The following is a 16,725-nucleotide window of genomic DNA, read 5'->3' on the forward strand; positions in this document are numbered from 1 at the left end:
AAAGACTGTAGGTTTTTCCTAGTGCTTCCAGGATCATAGCAGCCAGCGAAAGCTTCTGAGCAACCAAGGTTTCCAGGGGGTAACGTCTTCACCGAGTCTGACTCTGTGACAGACCTTTATTCAAAAGTCCTGGAGACTCCACAGTGACTGCTCAAGTTTCCCAGTTCCCCCTGAGCAGCACTGGAGGAGATGATGGAGGTGTTGTTGGGAAGCCATGTTCGGTGCTGCACGGGAGCCGATACCGAGCATCCAGCCCAGCATCCCTGATGCTGACCAGCTGAAGGTGGTACCAAACAGGGCATGGTCCAGGCACCTCTGTGAACTGCCACAGCCGTGCCATAGGCAAATGCAGCCAGGATGGATACACTTGGAGAAAAAAAGTGGTCTGGGCAGCACAATGGGGTTCAGCACACGTGGCTGCTGCCTGCACACCATCCGTTGTGTCCCTGATGTCCTCAGTGCTGCCAAAGGACGCAGTTCCCATCTGAGTCACTGCCATCAGGGAGGACTCTGCTGAAGCTAGCGTGGTTAGATGGGGCATGGTGGGCCCCTTCCCTGCTCTTTTGCAGCGTTGCCTTCTGTATCATCTACCTCTTTTTTCTTCTGCTTTTCTTAAGTTCATTTTGGCCTCTCTTTGAAACATGATTCCTGCTTTCTTTTTTGTCTTTATTTCCACATTTGACCCATCACTTGTTAGTCAGCCCCTCTGCCTGTTGTAATTTTTATTACATATTTATTACCAAGATGTCAATTAACCATAGTACATTTTTTTATAGCATCCTAGAATCTGCCTCTTTTTGCTTTCATTCCCCCTCTTTTCTTCATTCTTTTCCCTTGATGTCCCAGTTTTTCCCCCTTTGCCTTGCATGACACCAATCTTTTTCTGCCTCTGCTAGTAACAGCAAGGCAGTATCACACACCCAAGGGACTTCTGTTTCCCTGAGTAGGGCTTCAGAGTACAAAAAACCCCCAGTGGTTCAGCAGATCTATTTCAGTGCCTTCTGTGGCTCCCACCATACTAATCTTTAATGTCTTTATTGCCTTAACTTTTTGTCAGTTGATAGTGTCTTTATTGTACAAGTGGAGAAATGTCATACGGAAAGGCTATGCATCGGGGCTTACACATATTTGTAATACTAAAGCTCAGCTGTGAGGTCCACTGAAATCAATTATTCTGTAAATCACATATGAACAGCTTAAGCTTTTCAGTAGGACTTCTGAAAGTCCAGTAAGTGGATGGCCACAATGTTATATGGAGAAATCACTAGAAATCTGACTTTAAGTGATTTCAAATTCATCCCAAGATCTAGTCATCTAGTCCTTTTTTTTTTTTGGCCATGGCTAGCTACGGGGTATTACATAGTTCTTTTAGAGAGAGATTAAACTTCTCCATATGGGCCAGTTTTATTCCCATACTTTCAAACTGCTATTCAGCCATAGAATTGATATTTCCAATCTCTTCCTCAGGCTATGAATATTTCATTTCTACTTCTGTAGCCTTCGGGGGTTTTGAGCACTTGTGTTGTGCAAGGAATCTTTTCCCCCTCAATTTCAGTCCGCCAGCAGCGGCAATACAACAACGTAGTGGGTGCAATGCCTCGAGTTTCCAGTTTCTGGTATGCTTTCTCTCCTACACGCAATGTATTTCCTGAGGCCACGTGGGGCAGGCTGGATGGGCAGGTACAAATTTTTCTCATCAGCTGATCGCAGGTATCTGGTAATATTTTGGCAATGCTAACTCCAAGCAAGATCAATTTTTTTACCTTTCCAAATTCATACCATAATGGATCTGCATATTCAGCTGCTGAAAATCAGCTTGCATGTGCAATAACCTTGGACAGCCAGAATGTATATGCTTTTTCAAAGTATCATTCTGGAAATTAACCTCACACTTAGCCTTTTCCACATATATCCCAAGAGAAAGGGGCTCAGGTGACGTGACGTTCTGTGAACTGGATCTTATCAGTGCATACTGTACCCCATTCCAGTTATGGGCTGGTATTTATTGGTTTTATAATTCTGAGATGAGGTTCACTTACATTTTCTTGATGGACATATAGTTGGTTTTGGCGCAATATTTGAGAGCCAATATACTCCAAACCACCATGCTAATTATTGAACAATCATCTCACCTCTCTCAAGCAAGGGAAATAGAGTAAATTATTTGAGTAGTGGAAAGGGGAAAAATGTCAGTTGAAAAATATGTTTTTATGAGCCAATACTGGAACTGACAATGCAGATGTTGGCAAGAATGAAAGGAATCCCAGTTCAGTTTTGAAAAAGGTATATTTTCACAGAGAACATGTCTCTTCTGGGAACCTTTAATTTAATGTACATTGGTTTCCTATTTTAAGAAAACAATTTGCTGTTAAACACTATGCCAGCCAGACTTACATTTTTTAAGCAAAACCTCTTTGTCCTGAAGTATTTTAACGGCCTAAAGAGCAGGAAATTGCCTGTGACATTTCAGTTTTTCCATTCTAAGGGAAAAATGGTCCAAGGTCTAAAAATAGCTCTCTCCTGAAAAACACCCTCCTTCTCATGATTGTAATATACCATAAGCCATGTGACAACAAAGACATTTCTTTCTGAGCCTCGTGTTGTTTTTAATCAGCTAAATCGGCAATTAAGACTGTCTTCATGTAAAACTGCTGACTTGAATAAAAATTTTGTTTACTGACTTAACCCAACTAACTTGATGACCTACCCTGCAGTACAGTGTCTCCTGTTCCTCCCTCTTCCTTTACCTGAACACAAATTATGTTGGTCAAAATTGCATATTCACCTGGGGAGAAAATCTCAGTAGACTTTGTGCTATCAGCTTGTTTTGCTATGGGGCACTTGTCAGCTCCATCCGCTATTTGAGCATCTACCTTTGAGAGGAATATTGAATATATATTCATGCACATTTTGGTCTGCAGCCATGAACGAACAGGTGAGGTAGATAGTATGTATAAATAAGGTTAACAAAATGCATCATGTGGTAGATTCATGCCAAGGAGTATGTTATGGAGGTCAAAGATGTGTGCCTTATCATCACGTCTAGATACCAAGCAGAACTCAAAGGGAGTCTTGGTATTCAGATCATTCCCCCAGCAGTGAATTCAGACATGTGAGTGAATCACACGATACTTGTTTATTGTCAGCTCAGAAAAAATAAAGCAAGACTGGTTTATGTGTAGACTGAGGCCAGTGTGGAGACATTCCTAGACAGGGTGGAGCCCACAAGGCGAGCGGTGCTGTCGCTGGGGATGCAGCAGGTCCCAGTCTGCACTGAAGCCCAGACGGAGCTTCGCAGGGTGATCTCTTTAGTGGTGAAATTTGCTTAAGAGGTTCTTGCCCCTTATCTCTCCACCTCAAGGCCCCAGCCTCTCACTTCTGTCTGCATTACAGCTTGCTGCCTGTCCGCAACGGTGCTGCTACAAATGATTGTGGGGCCAGGCTATTGTGTATGTCCCTAAAGCAATCTAGGTTAAAAATAACCTTCCAAAAAAGTTCTGCGTTTTTGAGTTTTAAATCAAAACTATTTCAGCTGCTGAATTTTGCAGACGACCCTAAAAACACCTACACAAGCACAACCGACATGGTAACGAACTGACCTACTGAAAGGTAACTTAGCTTCTCAAATTCTAAACCAAACGTGTCATGACAATATGCACAAAGAAACTATGCGTCCTTGCTGGTGAAAAGCGTGGGACCTTTACTTTCCTACAATACCAAAACCTTAATGAATGCAAACATTCACTAGGATTTAATGAATCACACAGCCTTGAGGGATCAAGGTTAGACAGGCTCGGTCCCATTGAAATCAATGGAAGCGTTGCCTCTCCCTTGTTTTGAGCTAAGATACTTTTTTTTCTCCCATTTTTTCTTCAGGGAAGGACTGGGAGTTTTAATATAGCCTGGTATTTGACCATAGAATACATTTTATCATATATCAACATGTGGCTAGCGATAGACTCCTGTATTAGAGACCTAAGCAGTACGGTGGGAAAGGATGCGAGGAGCTCCATCCAGACCACCCATCTGTCCATAGGCTCGCTCGTTCTGGAGACTTCATTGCACTGTTTGTCTAAACTTATTTTTGACAAAATGTTATTTTAAAAATCCCACACATCTCCTTAGGTGATCTATTCCAGTGTTTAGCAGGGCATTTCCTCACCCCCCTAGCCTGGATGTGACGCACCACCCGTGTTTCATAGCCGCACATCTGGACAGATGAACAGAACCCCTGGTGGAAACAGCCATGGCAGCAACACAGACACTCGGCGCGTGTCAGGTGCTGTTTGTTCCTTTCTCTTTTAGCCAAGAAGAATAAATGTAAATCAAACCCAATGATTTAGTGAATATACCTATCAAATATAGCTGGGGTTATTGGCATTTTTGTGCATACATGAACTCAAAAAAAGTGGAACGATCAGTTGTTTTTGGTTAAAGTTCAAATTCCTTGCCAGGGAATATTGGTGGTTTATTAGTGTGAGGAAATGCTGGCATAAACACATGGATAGAACTTTTTTTCTTCCCTTACAACTACAATAAGATAAAATCTAGTATTATTGTAGGTCCTGTGGGAAGAGATAATATTTCTATTGACTGGCACATTTAAAAACAAAGTCTACCAACATTGTAAAGGACGTACAGCAGAAATCAAACTAGAAACAGCATATTATAAACAAGCTGTTAAATCACTTGCCTTCATTGGAACACCACTTGAAAGTGCTTTACAGCATTGTAAACAGTCAAAAGATAAATCCTTGCATCAGATGAAAAAATTACCAATGATGAGATAAGCTGCTGTCTCAGAAGAGACTGGAAGACTGGAGAGGAGAGGAAACAAAGGTCCTGCAGAGGTTCCATATAGACAGACAGCATAGCAAAGTCAAGACTGTGTGGGAGAGGTGGAGGAGAAGTTGGACTGCTAGGACAAGTTGAGGTAGTAACGGTCACAAGCAATAAGACCTGCTTTGCTGGCAATTTAGATTTTCTTGTCGTGTACAAGAATTTTTGTTAAATTTTCTTTTCCCTTTTCTCTGAATCCATGAGTATTGTAGAAAATAGAGGACAATTAAAAAAGTAAAAACTAAATTACTTAGATTTCTGCGGCTTTTCTTTAAAAGTTTAGTTAACTTTTTGAGGAATCTGTTTTCAAGACATCATCAGCTTGTCAACACTGTTTACTCATTCCTCCCAATTTATTTATTTATTTATTTATTTATTTATTTATTTATTTACTTATTTATTTATTTATTTATTTTAATTGCCCTTGTTGCAGCATTTGGGACATCTCTCTCTCTCACACACAGCACTGGCATATAAAATGCCACTTAAATGACAGGTTAACTTCACCTGGTTTTGTCTAGCTTAGGTGAAGTTTGGTGGTGTATACTAGAATTAGCAAATGTATTTTTACAGGTTTACAGTTAATAATTGTATTATTACAACCATTACAGTAAGTTAAGAGAAGCAGGTTTTTAGGGAGCATGTCACCTCCCAGCCATTCTAGGCATCTGTTTGGGAAAAGGCTGTCTTAGTCTCTATGTTGACTGTAAACGGAGCCTGAAGAGACCAGTTTAGGTATAGACGTCCACATCAGATGAATCATACCCTGAAAGTTGTGCTGAATATTCCCGGTTACTGAGAGCACTGATTTTGACAGCAGTTTTGTAATAACTTGTAGAAGTTGTTTCCGGCTTTTGCAATACCTTTGGGTTTGGTGAAGTGTCTGATGAAGAAGCAAACACTTGCAGACTTTTTGGCTCTGCCTAAGTGAGGAACTAAGAGCACACCTTGCCCACAGGCAAACATGTTGCAACATAAAATGCAGATAGCTTGAAAGAAAAATAGAAGCATTAAAGACACAGCTCTTTACATGCCCTAGAGGAAGAGGAGAAACTGGGAAGACCTTTGTAAGATAATTCAGGGAAGACTTATTTGACACAACCATGATGACACTCATGTTATTGGTATTAAAAGTCCTGACTTCTTACAAAACATACTTTGCTACAGATGTAATTAAATAAAGGGCAAAATAGTTTAGTACCAACAAGGAAACAAGTTCACATGTAACACGTGTTATTTCACATTTTTCTAACAGGGCAGTTAATTCAGAGCCAGCTCTTTGAGGATGGTTAATATCTTACACAACAAATAAATTAATAATGTTAGTATATACAAAAGAGGACAACTGGTAAAATGTAGTCACAGTTGCTGCTCAACAGCAATTATCACAAAGATGAACCTCTGGTCATATGTGACAACTAAGGTGGAAATTCAGCTGGTTCATATAACAAAACAGTGTGGCTACTATAGACTAAAATTAAATTTTGCAGTTCCTTGACTATAAAATCACTCGTGCTGCTGTCCTTATCTCTTGACTAAGCTCTTGTTCTGAAACAGCATGGGGGGCTGGGGAGGGAAGGATTTATCCTGTCAGGATTTCATGATGGTGTTTGCGGTTACTGGGAATCTGTACGAAAGAGAAAAAGTCCCACTTAGCAGCAGGAGGATGACAGCTATAATCCCGATAGGAACAGCAGCACCAGCTTCCTGTGCCACTGGGCTGGAGGGCATGTAGTAAGAAGGAGGAAAAGCGATGCTCTGGTTGTGCATTACAGAATAGAAATTCCAGCTCACGGGAATCAGGACACAGAGACCAGCAAACATGTAGAAGAAGCCACCCACTAGGAAGAAAGGGGTAATGAGAGTTTTGTGAGTGATTCCCATATAAACATTTCTTAGAGCAAATATTGTGGCGGTCAGTCCCAGCAAGCCCATGAACATGGCAATCATCAGGAGACCCTGAGCAGCATAAATTTCATGGGGGATGGAGGAGTCGTAGTCACTGAATTTACGGCAGAACTGTTCTCTGTAGCCAGATGAGATGTGAAGGTAACTGATGAAGCAGACTTTCCAAATCCCCACCCAGGCGATGCCAGAGGAGATGATGGTGGTGTTGTCCACGTGCCACACTCTCCATTCCACAATTCCCATTGAAACCGTGCACAGGATCCAGCCTACCGTACCCAGAGCGAAGGCGGCTAGCTGGAGGTGCGAGGTGCTCACCAGGGAGCTCATCCTCTGAAAGTCTACTCTGTTGCAGACACGGTTGTCATGTGAGGAGAGAGGCCCTGGAAAGAAACAGTATAAAGTCACAAAGCCAATTATAGTTGGGGTGAACAGGTCAACCTGCTGGTGAAAAAGAAAAAGCAGGAGAGAATACATGTACAGAGGGAGGGTTAGGTAGTTGCCTTTCCTCAACTGTAATGATTTGTTGAAGTTTAATGTCCACAGACAAGTAACGTTTAGGTTTTAATTCTCTATATGTCATTGTATCACAAGGAGAAGAAAGAGTCTCTGATTAGCTCCCATTACATTCTCCTTTTTACATGCAGAAAAGGAAAAATGACATCTTTTCCCAAGTTAGTTTCTTCCTTGGTAATTAAACATTGTTATGGTTCAAAGATCCTTATACATGTTACGTATAACCGATCAGGAGCCCTAGGGTTACTGGCTAGTGGAAACTAAATCTAACGCAATCCTCAGGATCCTGACTGTTGCAAGAGACCTTACACAGCAGCCGCAGGAGCCGCACTCCTCTCTTCTGGCAGCTGCGGTTTGGGCGCAGCAGCCCATCCTGAACAGGTGCTGGGTTTGTGCTGCCCTTACCCAGAGCTGCTGGGACCAGCGTCAGGCAGAACACGCCATCGTTCAGAGGCGTGAGCAAATCCAGGCCACGAAGTATAATAACAACCACTGAACTTCTGCCATTTTTAGATTATTTAATCGTGAGTGCATTAGCAGAAACACTTGAATTAATCAGAAGTGCAATGCTCTGTGCTGGGGCTGGAACCTGGATGGGATGCCATTGCTTTCCCACCCTCAGACTTTATAACCAAGACTTCTTCAGTGTTTTCCCTTTGCAAATCACTTGTTTATAACCTGCCCAGCTTCTGCAGTTCAAATCATCCTGATGCTGTGGTGGAAAACATTTTAGTCATTTAGCCTAGCAAAAGATTTTAGGTTTTCTTGCTGACTGTACATTCTGAGTGCAAATTAGGGTTTTATTCTAACAATAATAAAAAACCCCTATCGATTTCCCATGTCTTTTGTACAATCTTCTGAACAATTATAGTAATGATCTGTGATCAGAGAAGATGTGGCCTTGAATTTATTATGTAGATCTGAAAGTGTTTAGGGATCTTTATATTTTATAGCTTGTCTGAAATATCTTTTCTCCTGCTCCCATTGCATTCAAGACTGAAGAAATACTGTACCAAGTTCACTCTAGTAATAAGAAGATAGATCTGCAACTATGTTTTGTTACTAAAGCAGTAACTTCTCTCTTTACTTACCTTAAACTAACAGATTCGGTTGGTGATACAGTCTAGTTGCAAAAATCAGTCTGTGGAAATCTTAAATAAAAAGTATCTTTGTATCAGTATGGCCTTAAGCAAACACTCCATCTTCTTACACCGCTGCCTACTATATGCTTACTTCAGTCCTGAAGCTGATGCCAGTGGTAAAAGGATGGGACAGAGTGGTTTTTGACACTAGCTAAACACAGTAACATCTGCAGTTTTATCATTTCGGCACTTCAGAATTCATTTATGTATCTCCGATAGGACTGATTTCCTGTGGGATGTATTAGTCCCCATTGTTGCAAATGTACATTTCATCCTTTCCTGCATGGAGGAAATTGCTCTGGAATAGCCTCCTGTGTTTTTATCTACTTAAAACAAAACTGATTTATAAATGCTTTCTCAATCTGCTACATTATTTACAAAGTGGCTATAAACCCCCCTATCTAATTAATGGCTGTTACCAGCCCTACAGGAGAGCAGCCCCACAGGACAGTACGAATGGTTTTCTTCCTGTCCCAGTTCCACACCGAAACGGTGCCCTTTTGGTACGTGGCTGGTGACAGGACAATGCTGGACAGAAAAGGACATGACCCAAAGGAGCCCTGTGCTGACGTCCTTCTGCTTCTGTTTGAGTCAGCTGAGCCCACAGAAGCCAAACCTGAACCGTATTAAAATCCCATTTTGTGCAGAACCCAGATTTCTGTAACACTTTTCATATACATCATAAACATTCATTTAAACAACTTGCTGATATCAAGGTCATAAAAGACAGGCGAGCAGCCCAACCCATGGCACCGAGAGCTGTTCAGAGTGTGATGTCAGTGTGTATCTACATAGACTGAATTTACCCACTTGCCTGCTCACAGAATTAAACGAAATTGTATCTGTGATTACTGAGCCCTCTATCAAACCTTCATGTGCCAAGCTGCTTAGAGTGGTGTCCAGAACTGAATTATAAAATTAAAAAATAAAAGAAGTTCTCTTTTCCCTGTGAAATTCACAAAAAAAATGCAGAACAAGCAAACGTGCAGCATACAAGAATTCAAGGCTTATACAAAATTTCTGAAAACATTGGAGAATAGCCAGCTAACAAAGATGGGCTTTGGATGAGGTACCCAATGTCCAGACACAAAAAAAATGCTTAGGTAGGAAATTATTCGTTTTGGCTCATTTCTCCACACCCTGGCCACTGGACCTTATTTGATCTAACCTGGTATCACTGACTTAGAGAAACATCAAGGTGAGAAAGAAGTACTTTTGAGATCGGTGATGAAATCAAATTGCAGTTCTCATACTTGCCCGGTTTGAAAAATCAGACAGAAGCCTATACTTATGACCTCATGGTATTAAGATTCAGCAAGAAAATAAGGAACAAAACATCAAGGAGAAATAGTTGCAGGAATTTGCTTGCTGGGTAAGAACGTGCCAAAATTAAGCCAAAGGTCTAGTTTGTGGTTCCAAGCCCCTATTGCTAATTAATAAACACGCTATGGGTTTTGCGGGTATCGTGGAAGGAGAACAGGTACGTATCGCTTGCGGGAAGCATTGATTTGAGGGGAAGACTTCGGATAAAAAAATGTTTAGTCTCGAGTGCGTGATGCAAACCCTGAGCCCGAGCCCTGCCGCGGGTCGCAGCGCCCAGGGGATGGGGACATCACGCCGCAGGGGTCCTGCCGGGCCAGCAGCCGGGCCACGCCGTGTGCCTGCCAGCGGACAGCGAGCAGCGGGGACCCCCGTTTCCCCCCGGTTCCGCCCCCCCCGCCGCAAAGCCCCGCCGCCCGCCCGCAGCAGTAGGCCGGGATCGGGCTGTAGAGGGCGCCCCCCCCCCGGCTGTCACCCGTCCCCGCCGCCGGTTCGCCGTGGGGCCGCGGGGCGGGGGGGGGCGCCTGGCAGCGCCGAGCGGCCGGGCCGAGCGCAGCGCCGGGGTCCCGACCCCCCCCCCGCCCCCCAGCGCGGCCCGCGGTGGCCCCGGGCCCGGCCCCGGGAGGCGAGACCGGCGCTGAGCTCGGCCCCGGCACGGCAGCGACATCCCTGCGCGTCTGAGGGACAGGGGGATCCCTGCCGGAGGGATCGGACCCGCCGCCGACCGGCCATTTGCCCCGAAAAGCGAAGAAGAGATTTTGTTAATAAAACCGTTCGGCCCCTGTGCAAACGCCCTTTCCGGCCTTCTAAGAGAAAACCGGGGAAGTTCACTCCCTGCACGTTTAGAGCTATATAAAGGGACAGAATACAGTTTACAGCCCAGATCACAGAGCAGGCTGTGCTAACGCATACAATATTGGCGTAATCTGTTGGCTGGTTTCATACTGTAGTAATTATAGAAATATTCTGAACTAATTTAATTAGTATAGTAAGATTACCTACATGGTCTGAATAATACAATGATGTAACACTGTCGCTACATGAAATTTCCTAAGGCGAATGAACTCATAGACAGTCAGCCACAGGTCCTCTGAATAATTAGCTGGTGTAACTGGCATGTGGTTCTTCATTTGGAAGCTCACCCAGGGCTGCAGATTTCAGCCTTCGATATTTGCATGCCAGCTATTTCACGGGATGGAGGCAGCCTACAAAGCTTGCCAGAAGGAACAAGCTGGATCTACGCAGTGTTTATGCCAGTGGACAAAAAGCCCAAGAAGCAAGAGAAATGTGTTAATAGGTGGCTATGGTTCCACCTCTCAGTGTCCCATGATTTCATCAACATTTTCATTTAAAATCAATTTGGTCCAATCCAGCAAGCATTCCAGCAGCTTCTGGGGACAGTCTTCGGGAAGTCTAGAAACAATAGCTAAAAGGGAAAGGCTGCTTCTACAGGCACCTCACCTGATAGTCCCTAGCTATCATTTTCTCTCTTAACGCATCTTTTCCTTTCTTGTATTTGGAAGGGCTTTCCTTCACGGATGTACTTCAAACTACATACCCTACCTGAGTAAAAGCAAACTGTGAACTTACTAGCATTCAGTGGGAGTTTGCACAAAGAAGACAGAAGCTAACAGGAGAAGATGATGCACGGTAGTGAGTTCATCCAAATACAGTAACTTGAAGGATTCTTTTGTCTTTATTGCTTATTTTTATTTAAATCAAGCATTGCACAGTGAGTAGCTGTTTGTGAAAACATGTTGAACCACTGCCCCTATACTTCAGGGAGAGAAGGAGACAGGACTTTCCCCCTCTTATGTACAAGAAACATATGAGGATGCCTGGAAGCTGCGTTGACTTTCCTACAGCTGCAAGTTTGCTTCTAGGAGGAAAAAATGGAAGCAAGCTATTCTCTCAACTGCCAAGCAGCTTCAGTAGAGGGATTTTTGGGTCATCTGTGCATCAAGCTTACCTTTAGAAAGAATAAAATGAAATGCTGTTGTCAAAGAGGTAAGGTCAGTTCTTCGTGGCCACAGTCCCACCTTCTGATGTTCTGAGCAGCAGGAGCAAACAGAAATGGAGCTATACTTGACATTTTGTCAACACTTCCTTTTTTCCAGTAATTGCTGGTGACAAAAGGCTGGGGCTATGATATCAGTTCTCAGAATGGAGGAATTTAAATGGCACCAAATGCATTTCACTTCTGGAATTAATACCAGGTCCTCTGAAAAGCTGTTTTGATTATGGGTTTCAGATCTGCTTTCTAAAACTCAACCTGTCTTTAAGCTCCTGAAACAAAGATTTAAAAAAACCTGCGGCAAATACAAGGAAAAAAGCTAGCATACTATCTAATTAGTGCATTTAAATATAATTGGGCCTTTCAGGATACTGGGTCTCAGACTCCCTCATGGGGTGAGGGCCTGTGCTGATGTCCAACTTATAGGGTGGCATAAGAGAGTGCACCCAACCGTGCAATCACCTGCAAGATTTGTGTTTAAATGCATCATTTCATCTGAAAGGTTCAGGGCCAGATGGCACTAGCTTTCAGCACCAGGGAGGGAGTTTGCCGTTTAGCATAGGTCCTTTAGAGGTTGGTATGTGCTAGGTAATACACCCCCCAGCAGCAGCAGCTCTTCCTCTCTGGGACCTAAAGCACCAGGTGGAGCTGCATGGGCCAGTCATCAACACCTGGAACATAAGATCTCAGCCACAGAAAGAGGCTGCAGGGAAATGTGAGATGGAGCTGGGGCTAGTCATGTGCATTTGTGGAAGTCTTACATCAACTGCATGATCTTTGACATGATACTCAAAGACTGTACTAATGCTCTAGACCCTTGAGTTCAGATGTGTCTAAAAGAGAACTTTAGAAACACTTTTTATCCTTCTGTCATCACTTTCAGCATAGCTCTGGTTGAAGTGTGGCTTTATCTCTAAGGATATCTTTTTGCTGTGGTCCTGACCACAAGAGTTGCCAGCAGTGGCTGCTAAATCAGTCTATTCCTAGCTTCTTCAAATGCCATTTAAACGAAGATTCTGTGTGGCAATTCTTTTGCTCCTGTTTTCCTAGATACAAAGTTAGCTGCATTTATGACCCCTTCCTTGAATACAGTCTCCCTGACATTCATGAAGTCTTGAACCCTGCTGTCTCAAGTTTAGGTTTCAGCTGTCACTAACATACCCATTTTCAATTAGAAAAGACAAACTAGTAAGGCATAGAGTCTTAAAAGTCATTACAGAATTAAATCTCCAGATTTAACACAGTTTATGGCCCCCTTCCTCCCAAATGCCAACATCCAGTGTTACGATCTCTGCTGCTTCCACTTACTGTTTCCAAACAAGCAAACCAAAGCCATCTTCCCTTCTGTTCCACCCAGTAAGAACACACTGAAATTTAGCTGTGTAAAAGTTCATTGCCTATTTCAGGGAAATATTATGTTTGATTTGCTTTGATGGTAGGATGAAGAGAAACCAGTAATTTCTATATATTCCTCACCATTTTTTCAGGCCCTAATTTTACATTTCTATGGTTGAACCCACCTTAAGCTCTTGTTAAATAAGGAAGTGTTGCAGGCTCCTAGGTAGTGAGATGGCAGTAGGCTTGACCCAGGACCCCGATGACACCATATTATCATCATTTCTACAGATTGTTTCACCTGTGCCTTGAGGTGAGCTCCATTTAGAGCCTAAGTAGAGCAGTTTAGGGACGTGCCAGGAATGACAGCTCCCAAAACCCAAGGCACACTGGCTGTGTTAAGATAAGATCCTCTCAGGAAGCTTCAGAAAGCAGAAGGAAGCCGAAAAGCTTGCCTATTCTGGGTGTCTGGCACAGAGAAGAGTGCTAAGGGGTCAGAAGTGTGACTAAGGCAAACACATCCAGGTCCCAGAGAGCTTACTGAGTACCAGCTGGGGGCATGGGGAGATGTCACCCAGGAGGAGTCACCTTCCACCAAAAGAACAAGAACTAATGCTGGCTAGTCCCTGTGGGAGAAATGGATAATGCCTGAAGGACCCAGAGCATCATCCTGGAGGTGCTGCACGAGCACCTGGTCAGGAGGAACAAGCATCACCTGCGCCAACTGCATAAGGAGCTGCCTACAGGAGGGGGAATTGGCAAGCACGTGACCTGCACACAGCAGCCTGATGATGAGATTTTCTTCATAGACACCGTGTGGGTGGTTGAAAGGAGAGCTTTCTAGAAGGACAGGAGACAATACTTTTTTTTCTTTCTTTTTTTTTTTTTCCTGGTAGGTGATAGCACAGCTACAATAAAATACACTAAAAATGTAACAACAGAAGAGCGAAGAATGACTCTCCCTGCCTGCAGCCTGTCTGCCTGTTGAAAGATGGTTTTGTATTAGGAATTCTACCGCAGCTTGTAACCGCCTTGAAGAAAAAGTTCATGATAAACTCTTCTCTATAAAATAGGCACAAAGTTATTTTTCCCAGCTCATGTAAGCAGGAATTCATTTATTTCCATTTATTTCATGTTTTAAGCAAATATTTTTGCTTTAGATGTTGCCAGGCACTGCATGCATGTTGAATTTAACATTCAAATCCTGCTTTTGTAAAGTTTTATAGCCTAGATGCAGATTTATTGGTCTATACTGAACATGGTTTACTAACCAAATTTTTTGTTCAATCTAAGTTTTGCAGCAGATAGGGAGTTTAAAGAAACCCAACAGCATAGCAATTAAGAAGGTCTCTTTTTAGCGATATCCCTATGATTTAATGCTTGAAAACTTAATTCTTCAATTCCCAGCTGGGAGAACATTCTTTATAGGAAACAAATAAATATTTAAATCTCTCTCCATCTGTTCTCTATCAGCACTTCATAAAATAAGTCATATGAAAAAAAAAAGAGACTTACTTCTGTGAGTCTGAGGGTTGCCTAAGGCTTTGAAGCAGTGTCAGCTGGATATAGCAAGTTCCAGAAGGGAGGTAGAAAAAAATGCCCGTGCAAATTGTCTGACTTGTTACACTACCAAATAGGTACCTCACAGCTCCTTGTCACTCTCCCACTAAGTCAACAAAGATGTAGGAAGTCAGTTAATCATTAACATATTATAAAAATATAAAAGCTTTACCATATGACATTTTTTCTAATTGCTCTAAAACACTTACTGGAGTATATAGGTAACTCCCAAGGAAAATGCAGTTTTCTGTAAGACACTCTTTCAGAAAATTTGCCTTTGTGATTACATGATTTTCCAGCCTGTGACCACCATGATGCCCCAGCCTGACAGCCTGAAGGACACAGAATTCTCATCAGAAAGAGGATGAAGTGATTTCATCACCCTTTCTTCTTTGTTAGAGTTTTCCTCCTGTATTTATGCAACCCCTCCATATTAGTGCAGCTCTGCAGTGGGAAGAAATACAGGGTGAGAAGGAGGAGGTTTTTGCAAGGAGTAAACTCAAGCTGAACTGCTCTCCTGTTGAGCTGTGGTTGGCAGCACCCATACTTTAGTACAAATAGTACCATGCTTGCTATCTCGGATGCTTTTTCTTTAAATAAAAAACCAACATGAATTTTTTAATATATTATGTTGTTTACTTTGCTTTGTGGTTTTCCCGTTGTGCTGGTTTTGGCTGGCATCGAGTTAATTTTCTTCACAGTAGCTCCTATGGGGCTATGTTCTGGATTTGTGCTGGAAACAGCATTGATCATACAGGGAAGGTTTTGTTACCGCTGAGCGGCGCTTACACAGAGCCAAGGGCTTTTCTGCTCCTCACCCCACCCCACCAGCGAGCAGGCTGGGGGTGCACAGGGAGCTGGGAGGGGGCACAGCGGGGACAGCTGACCCCGACTGACCAAAGGGATATTCCGTACCGTATGGCATCATGCTCAGCATGTAAAGCTGGGGGAAGAAGAAGGAAGAGGGGGACGGGACATCTGGAGTAATGGCGTTTGTCTTCCCAAGTAACTGTCACACATGATGGAGCCCAACTTTCCTGGGCATGGCTGAACACCTGCCTGCCCACGGGAAGCGGTGAATGAATTCCTTGCTCTGCTCTGCTCCTGTATGTGTCTTTTGCTTTACCTATTAAACTGTCTTTATCTCAACCCACCAGTTTTCTCACTTTTATTCTACCGATTCCCTCCCCTCCCCTGATGCAGGGGGAGTGAGCGAGCGATTCTGTGGGGCTGAGCTGCTGGCTGGGGTTAAACCACGACACCCATGAATGTAAACAGTGGTTCTTACAAATGGCAAGAGAGTTCCTAACTCTGTTCTGGTTCCTCCTCTTTGAAACCTGGAATAGACCATGCTAAATGTCAAATGATGCACAGGCTCCCACAGTGGGAGGACATTTCCAGGGCCAGCATTGAAAGATGAGGAAGTTTATTTCATGGAAGTATCCTGAAACAGGAAGCCCTCACTGAAAAATTCTTCTCACCTGTAACACGCACCATGGCTGGTCATCGCCACCACTAAAGAAGGCTGTGCCTGCAAAATGGCATTGATCCATATCCTTCAGGTTTCTGCATCACCTTTAATCCAATTCCCCTCCTCTCTTGCTGTATCTTCCAGCTGATGCCTATCCACTGATTTCGTATGCAGGTAGTGCAGCCTGGTAACACAGTCTTTTGCAGCTCACCGGGCTGGATCTCCTCTCTGGCTGGTCACAACTAGATGGTATTAGTTTGTTGCACAGGCAAACTCAACTACTCTGGTTTTGCTGTTGCGTGGCAAAAAGCCAGGACACGTATACACCCCCGTGGGCTTGTTATGTGTTAGGCGTGAGTATGGCCTTTTGTCACGGTGATGGGTCTGCTGATTTGGAAGGACAGCATCCTTGGGCAGTAGGAAGCTAGAAGATAGATTCCTTTTCTTGGATTTAATAACTGTGTGAGACAAAATTTGCAGGCAAACCCATCGCTGATTTTACAATATGAAGCTGCTGCATGCAGTCTATTTGACTAACCGTGCGATGGAAGCGGCACCCCCTACGCTACTCCCAGAACACTTCTTTGCCCCCCAAATTCTGTATCTGACCTATTTCTTTCTCA

At 43.4% G+C, this 16,725-nt stretch overlaps 1 protein-coding gene across 1 annotated transcript; it reads right to left on the reverse strand.

The window, feature by feature from the left end:
• Window positions 1–6,429: 6,429 nt before the first annotated feature.
• Window positions 6,430–7,074, reverse strand: CLDN34 (claudin 34). The gene has a single exon (XM_040583229.1). The coding sequence runs from the start codon at window positions 7,072–7,074 to the stop codon at window positions 6,430–6,432; it is 645 nt and encodes a 214-aa protein (XP_040439163.1).
• Between the last annotated feature and the right edge of the window lie 9,651 nt (window positions 7,075–16,725).

This window comes from Falco naumanni, chromosome 2 (genome assembly GCF_017639655.2).
Source record: "Falco naumanni isolate bFalNau1 chromosome 2, bFalNau1.pat, whole genome shotgun sequence".
NCBI classification, from domain to species: domain Eukaryota; kingdom Metazoa; phylum Chordata; class Aves; order Falconiformes; family Falconidae; genus Falco; species Falco naumanni.